Genomic DNA, 17165 nt, shown 5'->3' with positions numbered 1-17165 from the left:
TCGCGTTCCCGCGTCGAACCGACCGATGAAAGCGCGCGCGATAACTTTTGAAACGCCGTCTCGGTTTGAACGACGAACGCGCGGTCGGTGCCAGCTGGCACGCAGGGTGCCTTCGGCGGTGACGAGGCAGGCACCTACACCTTTCCGTTTCTCTTTGGCGCGACGCGGACGTGGTGTCCGCCCCGCTCACGCGCAGACCGCCCCCGCGCCCGCTCGCGTCGAGACACCCGGCCAGGCCCTCTCTTCCTCCCGCTCCGAGTCGAAGCGCGCACGCGATGAACGCGTTATCGAGAGCCGCGCGCGCGTGCGCGTCGCGCGCGTGGGCGACGCGGACGGCGAGTCGCGCGATGGCGATGAAGTGCCCGCACGATCCGTCCAAGCCATTTCACAAATCCCCGCTGCCGTTAGACCACGCGGGCGGGCTCCTGGAGTATTCCGTGGTGTACACGGACCGCGCGATGAACCACATGTCCGCGCCGTTCTGCAAGGTGCGCGGACCCTCCTCGATCGGTCCGCTTCCCTCGCGCCGCGCGAGACGCGTCGCGGGCGGGCGCGTCCCCGGTCGCGCCGCGAAGGGACGCGTTGTTGATAAGACGCGCGCGCGTTCGTTCCAGATCTTACATCTATGGTTCCCCCTCTGACCGTCCGTCCATCGCCGCGCGTCGCGTTCGAACCCTCCGCAGATCATGAACGACATCGACGCGACGATGAAGGAGGCGTACAACTGCTCGGCGACGATCGTCATGCCCGGCAGCGGCTCCTACGGCATGGAGGCGGTCGCCAGACAGTGGGCGACGAACAAAAAAGTGCTCGTACTCCGCAACGGGTACTTCTCCTATCGCTGGACGGACATCTTCGAACAGACGGGGATCCCGTCCGAGACGATCGTTCTGAAGGGGCAGCCCGCGGATAACTCGTCGAACCCGCAGTTCATGCCACACGACATCGAGGAGGTGTGCGCGGCGATCGCGAGGGAGAAGCCCGCGGTGGTCTTCGCGCCGCACGTCGAGACCTCCACCGGGATCATCCTCCCGGACGAGTACATCTCCAGGGTGTCTCGCGCGGTGCACGACGTCGGCGGGCTGTTCGTCCTCGACTGCATCGCGTCCGGGACGGTGTGGGTGGACATGAAAGCGACCGGCGTCGACGCGATTCTCTCGGCGCCGCAGAAGGGATGGACGGGACCCGCGTGCTCCTCGCTCATGATGCTCAGCGAACGCGGTGAACACGCGACGCGCAACACGACGTCGACGTCGATGGTGATCAACATGCGGAAGTGGCTGGAGATCATGGACTCGTACACCAACGGCGGGTTCGCGTACTACACGACGATGCCCACGGACGCGCTGGGGTTGTTCCGCGACGCCGCGCTCGAGACGAAGGAGATTGGCTTCGCGAAGACGAAGAGGATGGCGTGGGACCTCGGCGACGAGTGCCGCGACATGATGAAGTCCAAGGGTCTCAAGACCGTCTCCGCGGACGGTTACGAAGCCCCCGGGGTGTCGGTGTGGTACACCCCGGAGCCGGACATGTTCAACAAGTTCAAGAAGGAAGGGTTCCAGATCGCCGCGGGGGTGCCGTTTATGATCAACGAGCCGCCGGGGAACTTTACGTTCCGGATCGGTCTGTTCGGGTTGGATAAGATTTGCAACAAGGACAACACGATCAAGACGCTGGAGGGGACGCTGGAGAAGATCTTGGCGAGCTCCGCGGGCGGCGCGAAGGCGGCCGCGGCGTGAGGCGCCTCACGCGATGGGAGTTTCCCGTGATTTGTTTTCCGCGAGCGGAGCGAAGGGAGTTTTCTGTCTGTTGCAATCTGTTGTTGAAAGTACTAGCTAGCTCTATCGTTGGCGCCTACGTGTGTGTTCTACTGATGACTGACTGACTGTTCACTTACTTGAGATGTCTCGGTTTCCACGCGCGCGTCTTCCCCTTCGTGGTCGCCGCGCCCGATCGCGCCGCGCGCCGCCGCCCGCCGCGAACGACGGCCGCGGCGGCGATCGCGAGCGCGACGCGCGGCGCGTGCGCTCTCGCCGCGTCAAGATGTATTATCGACGCTCGAAGCGCTCGCGCCGCCAGCGATCGAACGCCCTCCGCCAGCGGACCCCGCCCCCGACGTGAAGATCCCTCCCGCGGTCGCGCCGGTCGTCGCGTTGGCGACGGCCGCGCCCCGTCGCGTCGCCGCTCGCAAGCACGCCTCGCGTCGTTCTGCAGCGAGGGCCTGGGCGACGCGGGCGGACGGCTCAGTTAAAAAGACGCGTCGAGTCTTCGAGTAAGTCTCTCTCCGGTCGAAAAGTCGCGAGGGGGAAAGGAAAGGAAATGATGGGGGACGGGAGCGGGCCTCACCATCTCGTCGCGTCGGTCGGTCTCCTTCTGCTTCGTCTTCGCCAGAAGCGCGGCGGCGCGACCGCCCGCGGGGGCTTTCGCTTTTTGACCCGCCGCCGCCGCCGCGGGAGCTTCTTCGGGCTCCTCCCCTTGCGCCGCGTCGTCCGCGGCCGCCGCCTTCGCCGCCTTCTTCCGCTCCTTCGCGCGCTGCTTCTTCAGTTTCTCCTTCTCCTTCTTCGACAGAGGCTGAGGCCTCGCGGTCCCGGGCGCGTCGACCGGCTCGCCGCCGTCGCCGTCGCCGTCGCCGCCGTCGAGACCCAAGCCGCCGAGCGCCGCCGCCGCCGCCGCGCGCGCGTTGACCTCCCAAAACCTCTCCGCCGCGCGCTCGGACAACCCCGCGCGATCGCGATAATCGCGGTCGCTCGTCGCGCCGTCCTCGTCTTCCTCCGTCTCTCTCTCCCTCTCCTCCTTTTCCTCCTCCTCCTCCGCGACCTCCACTTTGTAGTTCACCGCCGCCAACCGCGCGACGACCCTCCGCGTCTCGTTGAACGTCGGCCGCCGCGTCGCGAACGGCACGCGTCGAATCCTTCGATCGCTCTTATCGAGCGCCGCCGTACATAACGCCGTCCGTCCGTCCTTCGGGCCCCGCGAATCAAACAGCGTCCGCGCGTCCGCGGGCGACGCGGCGACGAAAATCAACGCGCACGCGCCGAGCTCGTCGCGCCACCCCGTCAGCGTCTCGACGATCTCCGCTCTGAGCGCGCGCTCGTTCGCGCGTCGGATCGAGCTCCCCGCGCTCTTGATCGTCTTCCCGCCGCCCGCGTCCTTCGTCGACTGCCGCCCGCCGGCTTTCGCGCGCTGTCGGGGTGTAGTTGAAAGGCGTCGGATGGAGTCGAAAGGCGTCGACGGCGGGGATTGAAAGCGAGGGACCCTGGGCGGAGAGAGACGCCGGGAAGAAAAGTCCTTCAGGATCGGCGTTCACCACGCGAACGCGGTCGTATGGGAACCAGTGTAAGACGCGACGCACCACGACGTAGCGATGGAACGTCTTGTGAATCGTCGCCGAAGGCGGAGGAACCGCGCGCAGGAACGCGCTCTCGCGCTCGTGCTCTCTTATTATAGCGGCATTCCGCGCGCCCCCCGCGCCGCCCGCGCCGCCCGAACCTTTCGGCGCGACGAACTTCGTCGGGTCGAATATCGACGCCGCGAAGTGCCCGCCGCGGCTCAAGATGACCGCCCAGGGTTTCGGTTTCTTCGCCTGATTCGGATTCGGATCATGATTCGTCGCATCTTCGACGCCTACTCCGCGAAGATCTCTCAGCGTCCGCAACGCCGCGGCGGCGTCGAACGCGGCGCTCGCTTCCGCCGCCGCCGCGCGCGTCCCGCGCTCGTCCGGCGCGAGCAGCGCGCGCCACACCGCGTACGGAGGCGTCCCTCCTTCCGCGCCAGGGTCGCACACGACTTGCGCGCCCTCCGCGGCGCCGCGGATGGCTGTGAAACGCCGGCCCGTCCCGCCGTCGCCGTCGCCGTCGTCGTCGTGCTCTTCGTCGTCGTCGTCCGAGTCGTCGTCGTCGCTGCCGGAGATGCTGCTCACGTCGTCCGCGTCGTCGCCGCCCCCCTCGAGCGCGCGCTGGAACTCTTCCTCGGTGACCGCCGCCTTGCCCTTCGCGCGGCGTCGCGCGTTGTGCCGGCCGAGGTCTGTCTTGAGCGCGTCGCGCATGTCGCGCGCGGAGGCGAAGCCCTGATCCCTCCACGCGTCGATGCGTCCGACGCGCGCTCGAGGCGGCAAAAATGCGCCGACGACGTCGTCGCGTTCGCCCCCGTCGTTCGCCGTCGCGGCGGCGTCCGCGGCGTCGACGTCGTCGCGCGCCGAGCGAGAAGGATCTCGTCTCGCGGCGATGCCATTCCCGCCGACGAGGACCCTCGCGGGCGCGGCCGCGCTCCAGATCGTCTCCATCGTCGGCGGTCGGTCGGGGCGGCGGCGGCGGTCGCGCGCGTCTCCGCGCGCTGCCGTCGCGGGGGAACCGACCGCGCGCGGGGGGGGAGAGCGCGCGGTGGGCGCGCGCGCGAGGCGTGTGACGCGCGCGAGATGCCGCGCCGCGCTGAGGGTTTAGGTTCGTCACCGCGGGGATGGACAGGAGTCGAGATCGCGATCGTCGCCTGGCGGTGGTCGTAAATGGTTTAGTAGAGTCGTCGTGTTGAACACCCCTTCTCGCTCGCTCCGATCGCTCCCGGGGCGACCGCGGCGTCTCGGCGACCGTTTCGCCGCCCGCGCGCGCGCCAAGCCTCCCCGCGTCTCGTCTTCGCCGTCCGTCTCGTCCCGCCGTTCGCCATCGCGCGTCCGCGCTCCCCCACGTCGTTCCCGGCGTTCCCGGCGCGATCCCTCGCGCTCAGGCGCGTCCTATCTCACACTGGTCCCCATACGACCGCGTCGGCGTTGTGAACGCCGATCCTTAAGGACCTCGCTCACAATACCCACCCTCGGCGCCTTTCAACTCCGCTTCTGACGCCTTTCAACTCCACCCCGACGTTCGCTCGTATAGAACGGCCCTCATCACGCGCCCGCGCCGCCGCCGCTCGCCGGCTCCGGCGTCGGCCTCCGCACCAGCTTCCCCGACGGCTCATCGCTGTAATCCACGACCACGTCCCCGCGGGCGATGTCCACCATGCTCCTCGCGCGCTTCATCGCGCTCTTCGTCACCTCCCCCTCTTGCGCCGGGGTCTTGGTCGTGCTCCTCTCCTCTCCGCCGTCGTCGTCCTCCGCCGAGGGCCGTTCCGCGCTGTGCTCTCGCACGACGTCCGCGGGCGGGTTCCACCCCGCGGTCACCGCCTTCGTCAGCGCGGGCACGAAGTCCTTCTTCCGCGACACCAGCCCGGGAAGCGCGAGCCGTGTGCCGTCGTGCGTCAGCGCGCCGCCGTACGCGGCGACGGAGAGCGACGCCTGAGCGGTAGCGGGGTCGTGGGGAGTCGTTCAAAGCGACGAACGAACGTCGGGGCGGAGTCGAAAGACGTCAGGGGTGGAAAAGTCGAAAAAAGGCGTCGAGGCGCGTCGGGATCGAAAGGCGTCGAGGGGTGCGCGGGCGGAGAGAAACATACGCCGGGGAAGTAAAGTCCTTAAGGATCGGCGTTCACAACGCGAACGCGGTCGTATGGGGACCAGTGTGATACTACGACGCGCCTCGATCCGTCCGCAGACGAGAAGCGTCGACGTCAAATTCACGATGTCGACGACGGCGAGGAGGCACGCGTCGACCGTGGCGTTCGCGAGCTTGAACGCGCGCATCTCCGGGATGATCTCGTCCGCGCGCGCGAGCGACGCCTCCGCGTCCGTGGTCTCCACGACCGCGTACGCGACGGAGTGCGTCGCGCCGTCGGGTGAGGAAAACTGAGGGTAATTGTCCATACGAGCGAACGTCGGGGTGGAGTTCATAGGCGTCAGCAGGAGTTGAAAGGCGTCGTGGTGTGTCGGGATTGAAACCGAGGGATGAGCGGAGAGATGCGCCGGGCAAAGTCCTTAAGAAACGGCGTTCACCACGCGAACGCGGTCGTATGGGGGCCAGTGTATGGGACGCGCCTTGAACTGCTTGACGTCGCCGTTGACCAGAGCGTACGGCGTCATGAGAGACAGCGAGTGCGACTTGGCGCGGAACTGCTTCGCCGCGAGCTCGTTGACGTCCGTGACGTTGAGATACTGCACGAGCATCGCGACGACGCGCTCGTCCCACGCCGTCGTCGTCGGCGATCGAAGGTTCAGGGTGTCGGACAGGATCGCGCTGATGAGGGTCGAGGGTCCATACGAAGCGATGATATCGGGGTGGAGTTCATAGGCGTCAGGGGTGGAGTTGAAAGGCGTCATAGGGTCGGAGATTGAAAGCGAGGGACCCTGGGCGGAGAAACGCGCCGGGAAGTAAAGTCCTTAAGGATCGGCGTTCACCACGCCGACGCGGTCGTATGGGGACCAGTGTGAGATGGGACGCGCCTGAGCAGCATCCCCGCGATGGGCTTGGGTAAAAACTTTTCGTTCACCGCGTAGGTGTGCGCGACGATGGAAGACATGCACCCCCACGGTCGGATGTCCACGAATATCGGCTTCTCCGTGACGATCGTGTTGCTCTGCAGCGCGTGGTGGTCGATCACGCCCACGATGTTCGCCATCGGGATCGCCGGATTCAGCTGCGACTGCTGCTGGAAATCGACGAGGCACACGTTTCGGTCGGGCCTGTGAGGGTCGTTTTTCCATACAAAAATAGTTCATCGGTCAGTTGAAAGGGGACGCGATCAAATATTGAAACCGATGGACGGGTGAAAAACGAACGTTTGGGACGAGAACACACCTCTCCGCGAGCAGGTCCTCCACGGGCGGCGGCAAATCTACGCCCCAGTGCTCGAGCGCGAACTGCGTCTCCGTGTTGATCTCGCTCGCGCGCGCGGGGACGCCGCCGTACAGCTCCGCCGCGCCGATCGCGCCCGCGATGCTGTCGAGGTCGGTCATGATGTGTCCGACGAAGACGGCGTCGTCGAGCAACGGAAAGAACGCATCTGATTGGCCTTTCGCCTTTGGGAGGTGCTTGAGGAGGGTACAGCCCTCGTCCCAGTGCTCCTCGACCGCGTGCTCGAGCGCGGTCTCCTCGCGCTTGGCGTACGTCGTGTGGTCTAAGTGTTTCATCGCGACGGACGGACGGACGGCGGCGGCGGCGGGGCGCTTCGCTTCGTCGCGCGTTCAGGATCGATCTATCGTCCGGCGACGCGCCCGGCGATGCGCGTGCTTTTTATCCTCGCCGCGTCCGTCGACGCGCCGCGTGCGGACGGGACCGAGGGCGGCGCGCGATGCTTCGCTTCGCTTCGTCCGCCGCGCGCGTCTCCGTGCGAGCGAGCGCGAGCGTGCGCGGAGTCGGAGTCGCCGCGAGCGCGTCCGCGAGAGGCTCGGTCGCGCGCGCGCGTGTGCGACGCCGCGACCGTCGAAAGGTCGAGAAGACGGCGCGCGAGGAATCTTCTCGGTCTCGACGGCGCAGAGCGCTCGATCTCGAATCCGATCGGTCGGGCGTGCATCGAGGGATTAAACCCTACACGTAGTAGCTCCGTCGCTTACCCTAATTAGGTTTTCTCTGGTTTTCTCACTCATCATCACCCCTCATCCGTCGTCGTCCCCGCGCCCGCAGCCGCCGCCGCGTCCGCGGCGTCGCAGCTCCGGTCCAACAGCTCCACGAGCTCGCGGAACGGCGGCGTGAAGAAGTGGTCGCGCGCCTCGAGTTCCAGCCACTCCGCGCCCGCGGTCCCCGCGCTCAACCCCAAGCACTCGCGCGCGACGCGTCTCTGATGAGTGAGGGTCATCGCGTGAGGGGCGGCGTTCGAGGGCGTCGGGCGGAGTCGAAAGGCGTCGCGGGCGGGGAAACGAACGACGGGAGGTAAAGTCCTCAAGGAAAGGCGAGCATAACGCGAACGGGGTCGTATGGGGACCAGTCAGTGTGATGACGCAGAAGAATGCGTGCCTGAATGTCGATGTCCACGAGCGCGTCGCGCGCGCCGCCGACGGCGGCGACGAAGTCGCAGTTTCGTCGCATCGCGTCGTAGTCGAACGCGCGATCGAAGTACCCGCTCGCGCGCTCGTTCGCGTCGCCCAAGTCCGAGTCGTAGCTCGCGATGAGGATGATACCCTGCGCGGGAGAGATAGATAGGATGGCGGGGGCGTCGGGCGGACGAACGAACACGAATGAATGATGTTTCGGGAGCGCAAATCACGCGCGGCGCGCGCCTTGAGCTTCGTCCTCTCCGCGAGCCGCATCGCGGCGACCGCGCCGCTGCTGTGCCCGACGACGACGCACCCCGGCCCCGCGCGCAGCGGCCCGCTCGGATCCACGATGAACGGCAGCCACGCCCTCTCCCTGCACACGTGCGGGTCCGGCATGTTCGTCGTCCGCGCGTCGTAGCGCGTCGCGTCGAGCGCGTCGCTGAACCACGCGTAGAAGTTGCACTCCCTCGTCGGCGTGCATCCGCTGCCGGGGAGGACGATGACGGGCGTCCGCGCCGCCGCGGCTGCGGACATCGCGGCGGGCGACGCGACGCGACGCGACGCGGGGGTTGGTCGCGGGGGGGACGCGCGCGTCGACTGATCGATCTCGCTGACGAGGACGCGCGAAAAAGTACAGCTGTGTCGATGATGCCGCGTGATGACAGAGTGTTTAAAAAGAATGATTGATGTCCGTCCGTCGTCCGAGAGGCGGCCTCCCTCCCGCCTCTAATGAACGAGCCTCGCGACGCGCTAGTTCGCCTTCTTCTTCTCCTCCGCCCCCACGCCCACCGTGCCGCTCGCGTTCGCCTTCGCGCTCGCGTCGCCGCGGTCGCGCTTCTTCTTCGGGTTCACGACCCGCCCGAAGATCACCATCGCGACGATGATGAGATGCGGCAAAAAGTACACCGACGCCCACGCGTCGACGCACTGCCGAAACGTCACGAGCATGAACGCGCCGCAGAGGTAGTTTAATCCCACGGTCGCGAGGAGCCAGTGCGGGAGAGAGATCAGCCACGACGCCGGGGCTCGGCTGAAGAGCCAGTGCTTGCTCTGCCACCGGTACACGGACTTGGAGCCCTCGATGAACACCGCGCTCGAGACGAAGAACAGCCTGTCGGGGGGGGAGGGGACGGACGCGGTCGGTGATTGGTCGGCCGTGTCGACGTGATGGACGTCGTGCGTGCGTGCGTGCTTATGTGGCGGTGTGTGATTGGAAGATACGATGATGCGATGAGATGACGTGGACAAGGATACGATGACGTGGACGTGGACGCACCAGTACCCGGCGTATAACCCGTGCCACACCCCCGAGACCGTCTGCGTGAGAAGCAACTGCCGGAACCCCGGCTTTTTCCCCGCGGGCGTCGACCGATCGTACACGTAATGCCTGAGCCACTTCCCGGTCTGTATGTTCCAGTGATGAGGAATCTGCACGAACGTCGCCGCGGTCTCGACGCCCATCGGACGGACGTTCTTCCCCGTCTCCCACGTCGCGACGCGCGTCGTCGCCACCTCTCCGCTCTTCTTATCCACGACTGAAAGGGTCGACGGTCCATAGCGCGAAGCGACGAACGTCGGGGTGGAGTTCAGAGGTGCGTCAGATGGAGTACGTACAAAGGCGTCGCGGCGCGTCGGGATTGAAGCCATCGAGAGGTGGGCGGAGAGAAACGAACGCCGGGAAGAAAAGTCCTTCTTCTTAAGGAACGGCGCGCACAACGCGAACGGGGTCGTATGGGGACCAGTCAGCGTAAATAAACGAGGAGGACGCGCCTTTCTTCTCCTCGTGCCCGCTGAATCCGATCCCGGACGCGACGCACGCCGCCTCCGCCCAGACCCAGCAGAAGAAATACTTCCCTCGGCTGCCTTGGCCGAGGATGTGGAGCTCCCAGAACTTCAGCCACAGCGGCTTCGAGTTCCAATCCGGCGATAAGTACGTGTCGTCGATCGTGTAGATTGTCGCGACGTATAGGTGGATAGTCATGAAAAACGTCGCGTACGCCGCCGTCTTCATCGCCTGTACGAAAACGCTCGGGCACCCGCCGTTACGGTGGTTCTTATCCCACACCCCCTTCCCTCTGAGCCAGTCCGAGTAGTCCCGAAACTCCAACGCCGGCCCGACGACGAGCGTGCACGGGAAGACCAGCCACGCGGCGTAGTCCAACGGATTCGGCAGCGTCGTCACCGCGCGACGCTTTTGAAAGTCTGAGGGTCGAGGGTCCATACGAGCGATGATATCGGGGTGGAGTTGAAAGGCGTCAGCTGGCGTTGAAAGGTGCCGAGGGCGGGTATTGAAAGCGAGGGACCCTGGGCGGAGAGATGCGCCGGGAAAAGTCCTTAAGGATCGGCGTTCACCACGCCGACGGGGTCGTATGGGAACCAGTGTAATGAGAACGCACCTGAGAGGCGATCGAGCGGCGCCGCCGCGTCCTGGTAGTTGAGCGCGCACGCGGTCACCTTCAGCGTCAGCACCATGAGCAGACCGGTGATGTCGATGTTCCCAGCCTTCCACGCCTCGCCGCTCGACGACGTCGCGTGGAAGTAGATGAGGTACGCGAACGCGCCGACGCCGACGATCGCTGAGGGTCGTTCCATCATTCAAAGCGGTGTCGGGGTGGAGTTGAAAGGCGTCAGGGGTGGAGTCGAAAGGCGTCGAGGTGTGTCGGGATCGAAAGCGAGGGGTGGGAGGAGAGACACGCCGGGAAGAAAAGTCCTTAAGGATCGGCGTTCACCACGCCGACGGGGTCGTATGGGGACCAGTGTGAGGAGAACGCACCGCCGCATCGCTTCCGATGCGCCGCCATGGCGGCGTACGACGCCGCGCCGAACACGAAGACGCTGGCCGTCGCGCTCCCGAACGCGAAGACGCTCAGGAACGTCCCGGCGAGGAGGCCGTAGAGGTTCTTCAACACGGGCGACTCGATGAAACGGAACCCCGCGCCGATGGGCAGAGACGCGAACAGCGCGAGCGTGAAGAGCACCGTGCCCGGGGGCACGCCGAGCGGACCGGAGAGCGGGCGGCACACCGCGCGCTGCCACTCCCACTCCATCGCGGCGTAGGAGAGGTCCGTGGTGTTCGGGCCGACCATCGTATCGTTCGTGATCGCGCGTCGAGAAGACGGGAAGGCGCGGACGACGGACGAGGAGGAGGAGGAGGAGGAGGAGGAGGGGACGATGGCGCGACCCTTGATGATGGATGATGATGAGTTCGTGGTTCGACGTTCGCTCGCCGCCGTCCGAGTCGCGGTCGGTCGGCCATTTCGAGAAGAGAAGCAGAAGTAGTGATTTCAACGCGAAGATCTCGATCTCCCTCGCGCTATCCGGTCGCTCGCTCGCACTTCGTCCGCGGCGCCGCTCCGCACGACGCCGTCCACCATGATGACCGCATCAGCGAGAACGTCCGCGCCGCCGCCGCCGCGCGCGTCCTCCTCCTCCTCCTCCTCCTCCGCGCTGGCGCGCTGCGCGCGCATTCGCGGCGGCCGCGTCGCGCGTCGCGCCGTCGTCGCCGTCCGCGCGGGCTCGGAATCGGACAAGCTCTCGAGAAACGTGATCGACCTCGACAAGCGGAAGATCGGCCCGGGCGTGGGGAAGCCCGTGAAGGTCACCTTCGTGGGCGCGGGGGGGCAGGAAGTCACCGTGGACTGCCCGGAGGACCAGTACATCCTGGACGCCGGGATCGACGCGGGGCTGGAGCTGCCGTTCACGTGCCGAGGAGGCATCTGCGGCGCGTGCGTCGCGAAGTGCGTCGAGGGGTCCGTCGATCACCGAGACATCGCGGACCTGGAGTTCACGCTCGACGAGGAGGAGCAAGCGGAGGGGATGGCGCTGATTTGCATGGCGTACCCGGTCGGGGATATCAAGCTCGAGACGCAGAGCGACTGGGGGTTGTCGCTGGGGCGGGAGGACGCGGGGGGGGGGTGGAAGGGCGCGACGGGGGAGATCGGGGGGCGAGATCCCACGCCGCTGATGGGCAAGACGGACCGCAAGGGGCTGTGAGACTAAATGCTCATAGAACTCGGCAGCCGCGCGACGGACGGACGGACGTTCGAGCGCGCGCGCGAACGCGCGGAGTTTGGACGACCGCGAACGTCGAGACGAAGAGGTTTGGTTCGGTTCGCCACGGAGGTTGTTTTGGCTTTGTAAAAAGAATAATTACGCACACCGCGGCACCGCCGTCGCGACGACGACGTCTCGCGCGCGCGTCGCGTCACGACGCGACGAGCGAGGACGCGTCTCCCTCCTCCTCATCCTCCTCCGCCGCCGCCGCCGCCGCGTCGACCGGCGGCAGTGGGCGATGGCGAAGTACTCGTGCCTCGGGTTGATCCTGCCGGACGCGCTGAGAGACGGCGGGGAGAAGGGCGGCGGGGTCGCGGGGGTGACCTGGCGGCAGCACGACCGCGTTCACGGCGGCGGCGAACGCGCGCGGGTCGGACCTCGCAATGAGGCTGACGACGGCGGAGGCCGACGCCGTGGACGGGTGCGCGTCGTGCTCTAAGAACGCGGCGGTGATCTCCGCGACGCTCTCCGCCGCGACGGGCGCCGCGGAGAACGAATCGTCCTCGCGCGTCGCGCCGTCGTCGTCGCCGTCGCCGCCGCGCGAGCGCGCGCCCTCGCCCTCGCCCTCGCCATCGTCCGCGACGGGGACGATCTCCTCGCCGCCGCGCTCGGCCGTCGCCACCGTCGCGGGAGTCTCAAGCTCCGCCTCGTCCGCCGCCTCCGCGCCGCCGCCGCCCGATGAAGTTCTTATAGACGCGGCGGCGGCGTGAGCGAAAGCGTTCGAAGTCGCGTTCGTTGCCGCCCAGTGCGCGAACCGCTGCTCCTCCGCGCTGACGTTAGCCGCCGCGCGCTCCTTCAGCGCGGCGTACATCCGCAGCCGAGCCGCGCGCAGCCGGTCCCTGTCCGCCTGTAACACCCCCGTCGCGCCGGGGGGCAGCGCCGTCGACGGCGACGACGTCGACGGCGAAGAGGGCCCCGAAGACGGCGCGTCGACCGACGCGGACGCGGCGGCGGCCGCGGCCGCGTCGCCGCCCGCCGCCGCGATAGACGCCGCCGCGCGATTCGCCGCGCGTCTCCGCTCGCGCTTCTGCTCCTGCAGCCAGTCCTCGATCATCGCGCGCAGCGTCAGGTTCGGCACCACGTGCGACCGCTTCAGGCGCTGTTTCGTGCTCGGCTCCGTGTGTTGGTGCTCGAGCCAGCGCATCAACGCGGCGCGCTCGTACGTGATGCCCGCGGGAGTCACCGCGGGCTCTCGAATCACGCACAGCGTGATCGGGCACCGGAAGTGCGACGGCGCGCGCTCGTCGTTGAGCCATTCCGGGAGTACCACCGGGCCCGGCCAGTGCGACCGCGAGGAGGAGGACGACGACGACGACGTGGACGACGACGTGCCCGGCAAAGACCGATCGCGGCGAGACGCGATGTCGTGGGGCGGCGCTTCCGAGGCTCTTCCGCGAGGAAGCGCCGCTTCGCCGCCGCCGAGCTCGGTGCCGCGGACGCGGCCGACGGCTGCGGCGGCGTCGGCGACGGCGCGCGCGCGCGCGCGGTGCCGTTGGCGCGCGACGTCGTCCATCTCCTCGTTTGAGAACAGGTCGTCGATCGCCGCCTCGATCGCGTCCGCGGGGTTTGATGAAACGCCTGGATTCGAGGAAGCGTTACCGCGGCCTTCCTCGCCCCACGAGTTGGCGCGCTCGAGCCGTCGCATTGCTTGGCTTTGTTCAATCGCGGTCGCCCTGTTCGCCGCCGTCACCGCCGCCGCTTGCTCCTCCTCCCTTCTCCGCGCCGCCGCGCGCCGCCACGCCGCCGGGCTCTCCCCGAACCCGCCGCGCCCGGTGACGTACCACACCCTGTACCCCACGCGAAACGTCGGCAGCGCGACCGCGCCAATCGCGTAAGCGACGCTCTGGGGGTCGTTCCATCGTTCAAAGCGACGTCGGGGTGGAGTTGAAAGGCGTCAGTTGGAGTTGAAAGGCGTTGAGGGCGGGTATTGAAAGCGAGGGGTGGGCGGAGAGGTGCGCCGGGCGAAATCCTTAAGGATCGGCGTTCACCACGCGAACGCGGTCGTATGGGGACCAGTGCGAGATAGAACGCACCCCGACGACTTTCGGCGCCGAAAACGTCGCGAGCGTCAGCGCCTCCAGCATGAGCGCGCGCGCGAGCCCGGGGTAGATGGTCCGCGTCGTCGCGAGGACGGCGGCGTTGCGCGCCATCGCGATCGCGCGCAGCCGCGCGCCCGCGACGCCGACGCGATTTCTCGCCCACCGCGTCTCCAAGTGCGTGCCTCGCTCCCACCGCCGCGCGATGTCCAGGTTACCCTGCGCGAACATGGCGACGAGAGCGAACCCTAAGACGGCGCCGAAGACGCCGGGGAAGGACGAGAGGCCCCAGAGCTCGTGCGCGCGCAGCGCGACGATGAAGCCGGGGCAGAGGAACCACAAGCCGAGGAGCGGAAGGTTCAGACGCGGCGACGGACTCGGACTGGGGCTGCGTGGGTGAAGCGATCGGTCAGTCGAACGTCTTACCGGTCAAACGTTGAAAGGGAAGCGCGGGTGAAGAGTGACGACGGGAAAAGTCCTTAAGGAACGGCGTTCACCACGCGAACGCGGTCGTATGGGAAGCGGTCTCACCTCGGACTGGCACTCGGATCGTCGGACCCCGCGATGTTGGCGTCGTCGTCGTCGTCGTCGCGAGTCCGCGGCGGACGCGAGTACAACCCCGCGAGGTTCGCGAGCGAGCCGTCGCCGACGGTGACGTCGCGCAGCATCCGCAGCCGAGGGCAGTTCGTCACGCCCATGATTTGCGCCGCGCGAGACGCGGGCGCCGCCGCCTTCCAAGACGCCAACGAAGGGTCGACGCCGCCGCCGCGTCGCGCCGCGGACGTCTTCGCGTCTTCGGCGGAGGACTTCTTCTTCGCCGAAGACTTCTCAGACTTCTCTTCGCCGTTCGCTCGTTGCCCTCGAACTTCGCCCGTCTTCCTCCTCCTCTTCCTCCTCTTCTCAGCCTCCTCCTCTTCTCTCCCCGCCTTGTCTTTTAATCGCCACGCCGCCGCGAGCATCTTCCTCCTGTGCCCGCGATGCTTCACGCCCAACGTCGCCCGCAGGTCGCTCTCGTCCATCGCCGCGAACGCGAGCCCGGTGACGCCCTTCCCGCACAGCGCCTCACCGTACTCCGCCGCCCACGACGACTCGGAACCCTCGAACTCGCCGCGCAACCACCTCGTCGTCTCTCGGCAACCCCACGTCGCCACGCGCGCGTCGGAGACCCACGCGGGCGCGGACGAATCCGACGCGTGCCCGCGGTGCGTGTAGCTCGCGGAGAGGAGGAGGCCCGGGCCCGCGTCGGTGGGAGCGGCGCCGATCCCGCCAGTCCCTGGAGCGCCCCCGCCGCCCGCCGCGATGGCCGCGGCGACGGCGACGGCGGCGATCGCCGCGACGACGACGCCGACGACGCCGACGCGACCCCCTTCGACGGAAAACAAACCAACGCAGTACGCCAGGAGCGTCACGCAGACGCCCGCGGAGACGCCCCACGTCAGCGCGCGCGCGCGCTTCGGGTTTAGGGTTTGTTTCCACGTCCAGGTGCGATCCCGACCGCTCGCGCCGGCCGTCGCGTCTGACGCGTCGGCGTCGGCGTGCTTCGAATCTTTCGAGAGGGTTATCGACCCGTCGCGCGCCGCCGCCAGCTGTGGCGTCTTCCACCCGAGCGGCTCGAACCCCCGAAACTCCGAGCCGTCGCGCCAGTCGCCGCCGAAGCGACCGGGTGCGGTTCCGGTCTTCTCCACGTCGGCGGCGGACGCCGACGCGCGCGAACGCGCGCGCGCCGAGTCGAACAGCGGCGACCCGCGCGTCAACGTCGACGGCGACGCCGTCGACGCGATGAAGACCGCCAGGAGCGCGCCGACGACGACGCCGACGAGGAAGCGCGCGACGCCGTCGAGCGCGCCGCGCCTACGCCCGCGTCCGCGTCCGCGCGCTCCTCCTCCGCGCGGCGAGGGCGACGTCGGCGCGGACGCGGACGCGCCGCCGCGCGGACGCCGCGAGGAGGGCGACGTCCGACGATCGTGATGATGAGGAGCGCGCTCGGAGAAGAAGAACCGCTCGTGCTCGTCGAGCGTCGTCTGGCGCATCCGCGGCGGCGACGTCGGCGGCGTGCTCGTCGGCGACCCGGTCCCGCGCGCGGCCGCGTCGTCTCGGACGGCGGCGGGAATGGCGGCGTCGTCGTCCGCGGAGTCGTCTTCGTCGTAGCCGGACACGACCGCGCTCGCGAGCGCGGCCATGAATTCCCCGAATTCGCCAGCCACGACCGCTGGCGCGTCGTCGTCGTCGTCGCGGGCGTTCGCGTCCGCGTCCGCGCGCGCGTCCGCGACGCCGTCGGCGGCGGCGGCGAGCGCCGCGAGATCCGCGACGGTCGCGGGCGTCTCCGACGCGCGCGCGGAGGACGCGGGTTCTTCCATCGCGCGCGGCGCGGCGTCCGCGGGGGGGGGGCGCGCGCGTGAATGAATTTTGGCGGACGAGGTGACGAGGTCGAGGTGGCGCAGGTCAGGTCACGGCTGGGTCAACCAGCTACCAGCAGCTCGACGCGGACTACGAGGGAGGGGCGGGGCGCGGAGGCACGGATCGACCCCGAACGCGCGCTAGCCGCGCCGTCGTTCGAAGGAAGCTCTATCGCTACGTGTCTATCGTCCCCCGGGGGACCGTCGCCGCGTCGCGTCGCGTCGCGCGCGCGACGTCGCGCCGAAGGCCCCGCTCGCACGTCGCGGTCGCGCCCGTCTTCCGCTCGTCCTACTCCCCGCGTTTCAGCCATCGCCTCACACCCCCCCACCACCGCCGTCCGTTCGCCCCCGGCTCCTGCCACGGCCTCGGCACGGGCACCATCTTCACGTCGCGCGCGCCGTCCCTCACCCCCAGCGCGTCCATCGTCCGCTCGCGCTCGTCGTCGAGATCGAACGCGCGATTGCGACGCCGCGCCGTCTGCGTCCTCGACGGCGCGCGCATGTCCGTGACGTCCGCCCTCGCGTCGCGCACGTCGTTCCTCCCCTGCAGCACGACGCTGATGCCGTAGGACCCGGCGAGCATGAACGTCACGAACGGGACGCCGCTGCGAAGCCAGTGGTTCGACGTCGCCGCGCGGTGCAAGCCGCCCGCGGCCATCGCGGCGCGGCGCCGACGTGGAGTGATCGAGATGAGGTCCCATCCGCATCCGTCGTCATCAGCGCGCTCTCTGGTCTGCGTTTCTGTTTGAACGAACCTAGACTGCCGTCATCGACACAACGCTCCGCGCGACGGGCGCGATGGAGGCCATCCTGGTGCGCCGCGCGCGTCCTCCTCCCCCCCCTCAT

At 68.0% G+C, this 17165-nt stretch overlaps 11 protein-coding genes across 11 annotated transcripts; 2 read left to right on the top strand and 9 right to left on the bottom strand.

Annotated features, from left to right (window-relative positions):
- Window positions 1–353: 353 nt before the first annotated feature.
- Window positions 354–1739, top strand: AGT/SPT (serine-pyruvate aminotransferase and/or alanine glyoxylate transaminase; the record flags this gene model as incomplete). Its single annotated transcript, XM_003064475.1, has 2 exons — window positions 354–488; window positions 684–1739. The coding sequence occupies 2 exons, from the start codon at window positions 354–356 to the stop codon at window positions 1737–1739; spliced, it is 1191 nt and encodes a 396-aa protein (XP_003064521.1).
- Window positions 1740–2247: 508 nt separating this feature from the next.
- Window positions 2248–4282, bottom strand: MICPUCDRAFT_54282 (uncharacterized protein; the record flags this gene model as incomplete). Its single annotated transcript, XM_003064313.1, has 2 exons — window positions 2248–3183; window positions 3233–4282. The coding sequence occupies 2 exons, from the start codon at window positions 4280–4282 to the stop codon at window positions 2248–2250; spliced, it is 1986 nt and encodes a 661-aa protein (XP_003064359.1).
- A 221-nt stretch (window positions 4283–4503) lies between these two features.
- MICPUCDRAFT_54281 (uncharacterized protein) lies at window positions 4504–5728 on the bottom strand (the record flags this gene model as incomplete). The annotated part of the gene is made up of 2 exons (XM_003064312.1): window positions 4504–5266; window positions 5483–5728. The coding sequence occupies 2 exons, from the start codon at window positions 5726–5728 to the stop codon at window positions 4880–4882; spliced, it is 633 nt and encodes a 210-aa protein (XP_003064358.1). The 3' UTR covers window positions 4504–4879.
- Window positions 5729–5839: 111 nt separating this feature from the next.
- MICPUCDRAFT_54280 (uncharacterized protein) lies at window positions 5840–6181 on the bottom strand (the record flags this gene model as incomplete). The annotated part of the gene is made up of 1 exon (XM_003064311.1): window positions 5840–6181. The coding sequence occupies one exon, from the start codon at window positions 6179–6181 to the stop codon at window positions 5840–5842; it is 342 nt and encodes a 113-aa protein (XP_003064357.1).
- Window positions 6182–6255: 74 nt separating this feature from the next.
- Window positions 6256–7261, bottom strand: MICPUCDRAFT_49201 (uncharacterized protein; the record flags this gene model as incomplete). Its single annotated transcript, XM_003064310.1, has 2 exons — window positions 6660–7261; window positions 6256–6544 (listed from the first exon to the last, which is right to left on the bottom strand). Exons 1-2 carry the CDS (start codon window positions 6989–6991, stop codon window positions 6256–6258), a joined length of 621 nt encoding a protein of 206 aa, XP_003064356.1. The 5' UTR covers window positions 6992–7261.
- A 104-nt stretch (window positions 7262–7365) lies between these two features.
- On the bottom strand, window positions 7366–8368 carry MICPUCDRAFT_49200 (uncharacterized protein; the record flags this gene model as incomplete). Its single annotated transcript, XM_003064309.1, has 2 exons — window positions 7366–7636; window positions 8148–8368. 2 exons carry the CDS (start codon window positions 8366–8368, stop codon window positions 7450–7452), a joined length of 408 nt encoding a protein of 135 aa, XP_003064355.1. The 3' UTR covers window positions 7366–7449.
- A 216-nt stretch (window positions 8369–8584) lies between these two features.
- MICPUCDRAFT_23556 (uncharacterized protein) lies at window positions 8585–10881 on the bottom strand (the record flags this gene model as incomplete). Its single annotated transcript, XM_003064308.1, has 5 exons — window positions 8585–8945; window positions 9111–9353; window positions 9601–10036; window positions 10231–10410; window positions 10608–10881. The coding sequence occupies 5 exons, from the start codon at window positions 10879–10881 to the stop codon at window positions 8585–8587; spliced, it is 1494 nt and encodes a 497-aa protein (XP_003064354.1).
- A 328-nt stretch (window positions 10882–11209) lies between these two features.
- PETF4 (ferredoxin, chloroplast precursor) lies at window positions 11210–11827 on the top strand (the record flags this gene model as incomplete). The annotated part of the gene is made up of 1 exon (XM_003064474.1): window positions 11210–11827. One exon carries the CDS (start codon window positions 11210–11212, stop codon window positions 11825–11827), a length of 618 nt encoding a protein of 205 aa, XP_003064520.1.
- A 1084-nt stretch (window positions 11828–12911) lies between these two features.
- On the bottom strand, window positions 12912–13121 carry MICPUCDRAFT_9130 (uncharacterized protein; the record flags this gene model as incomplete). The annotated part of the gene is made up of 1 exon (XM_003064307.1): window positions 12912–13121. A coding segment is annotated over one exon (210 nt), but the record flags the coding sequence as incomplete, so codon positions are not given.
- Window positions 13122–13857: 736 nt separating this feature from the next.
- Window positions 13858–14942, bottom strand: MICPUCDRAFT_66507 (uncharacterized protein; the record flags this gene model as incomplete). The annotated part of the gene is made up of 2 exons (XM_003064306.1): window positions 13858–14311; window positions 14455–14942. The coding sequence occupies 2 exons, from the start codon at window positions 14940–14942 to the stop codon at window positions 13858–13860; spliced, it is 942 nt and encodes a 313-aa protein (XP_003064352.1).
- A 1666-nt stretch (window positions 14943–16608) lies between these two features.
- On the bottom strand, window positions 16609–16977 carry MICPUCDRAFT_54273 (uncharacterized protein; the record flags this gene model as incomplete). The annotated part of the gene is made up of 1 exon (XM_003064305.1): window positions 16609–16977. The coding sequence occupies one exon, from the start codon at window positions 16975–16977 to the stop codon at window positions 16609–16611; it is 369 nt and encodes a 122-aa protein (XP_003064351.1).
- Window positions 16978–17165: the final 188 nt, after the last annotated feature.

The sequence above is a fragment of the Micromonas pusilla genome, assembly GCF_000151265.4.
Source record: "Micromonas pusilla CCMP1545 genomic scaffold MICPUCscaffold_17, whole genome shotgun sequence".
Taxonomy (NCBI): domain Eukaryota; kingdom Viridiplantae; phylum Chlorophyta; class Mamiellophyceae; order Mamiellales; family Mamiellaceae; genus Micromonas; species Micromonas pusilla.
This window is presented reverse-complemented; position numbering and strand designations above follow the sequence as displayed.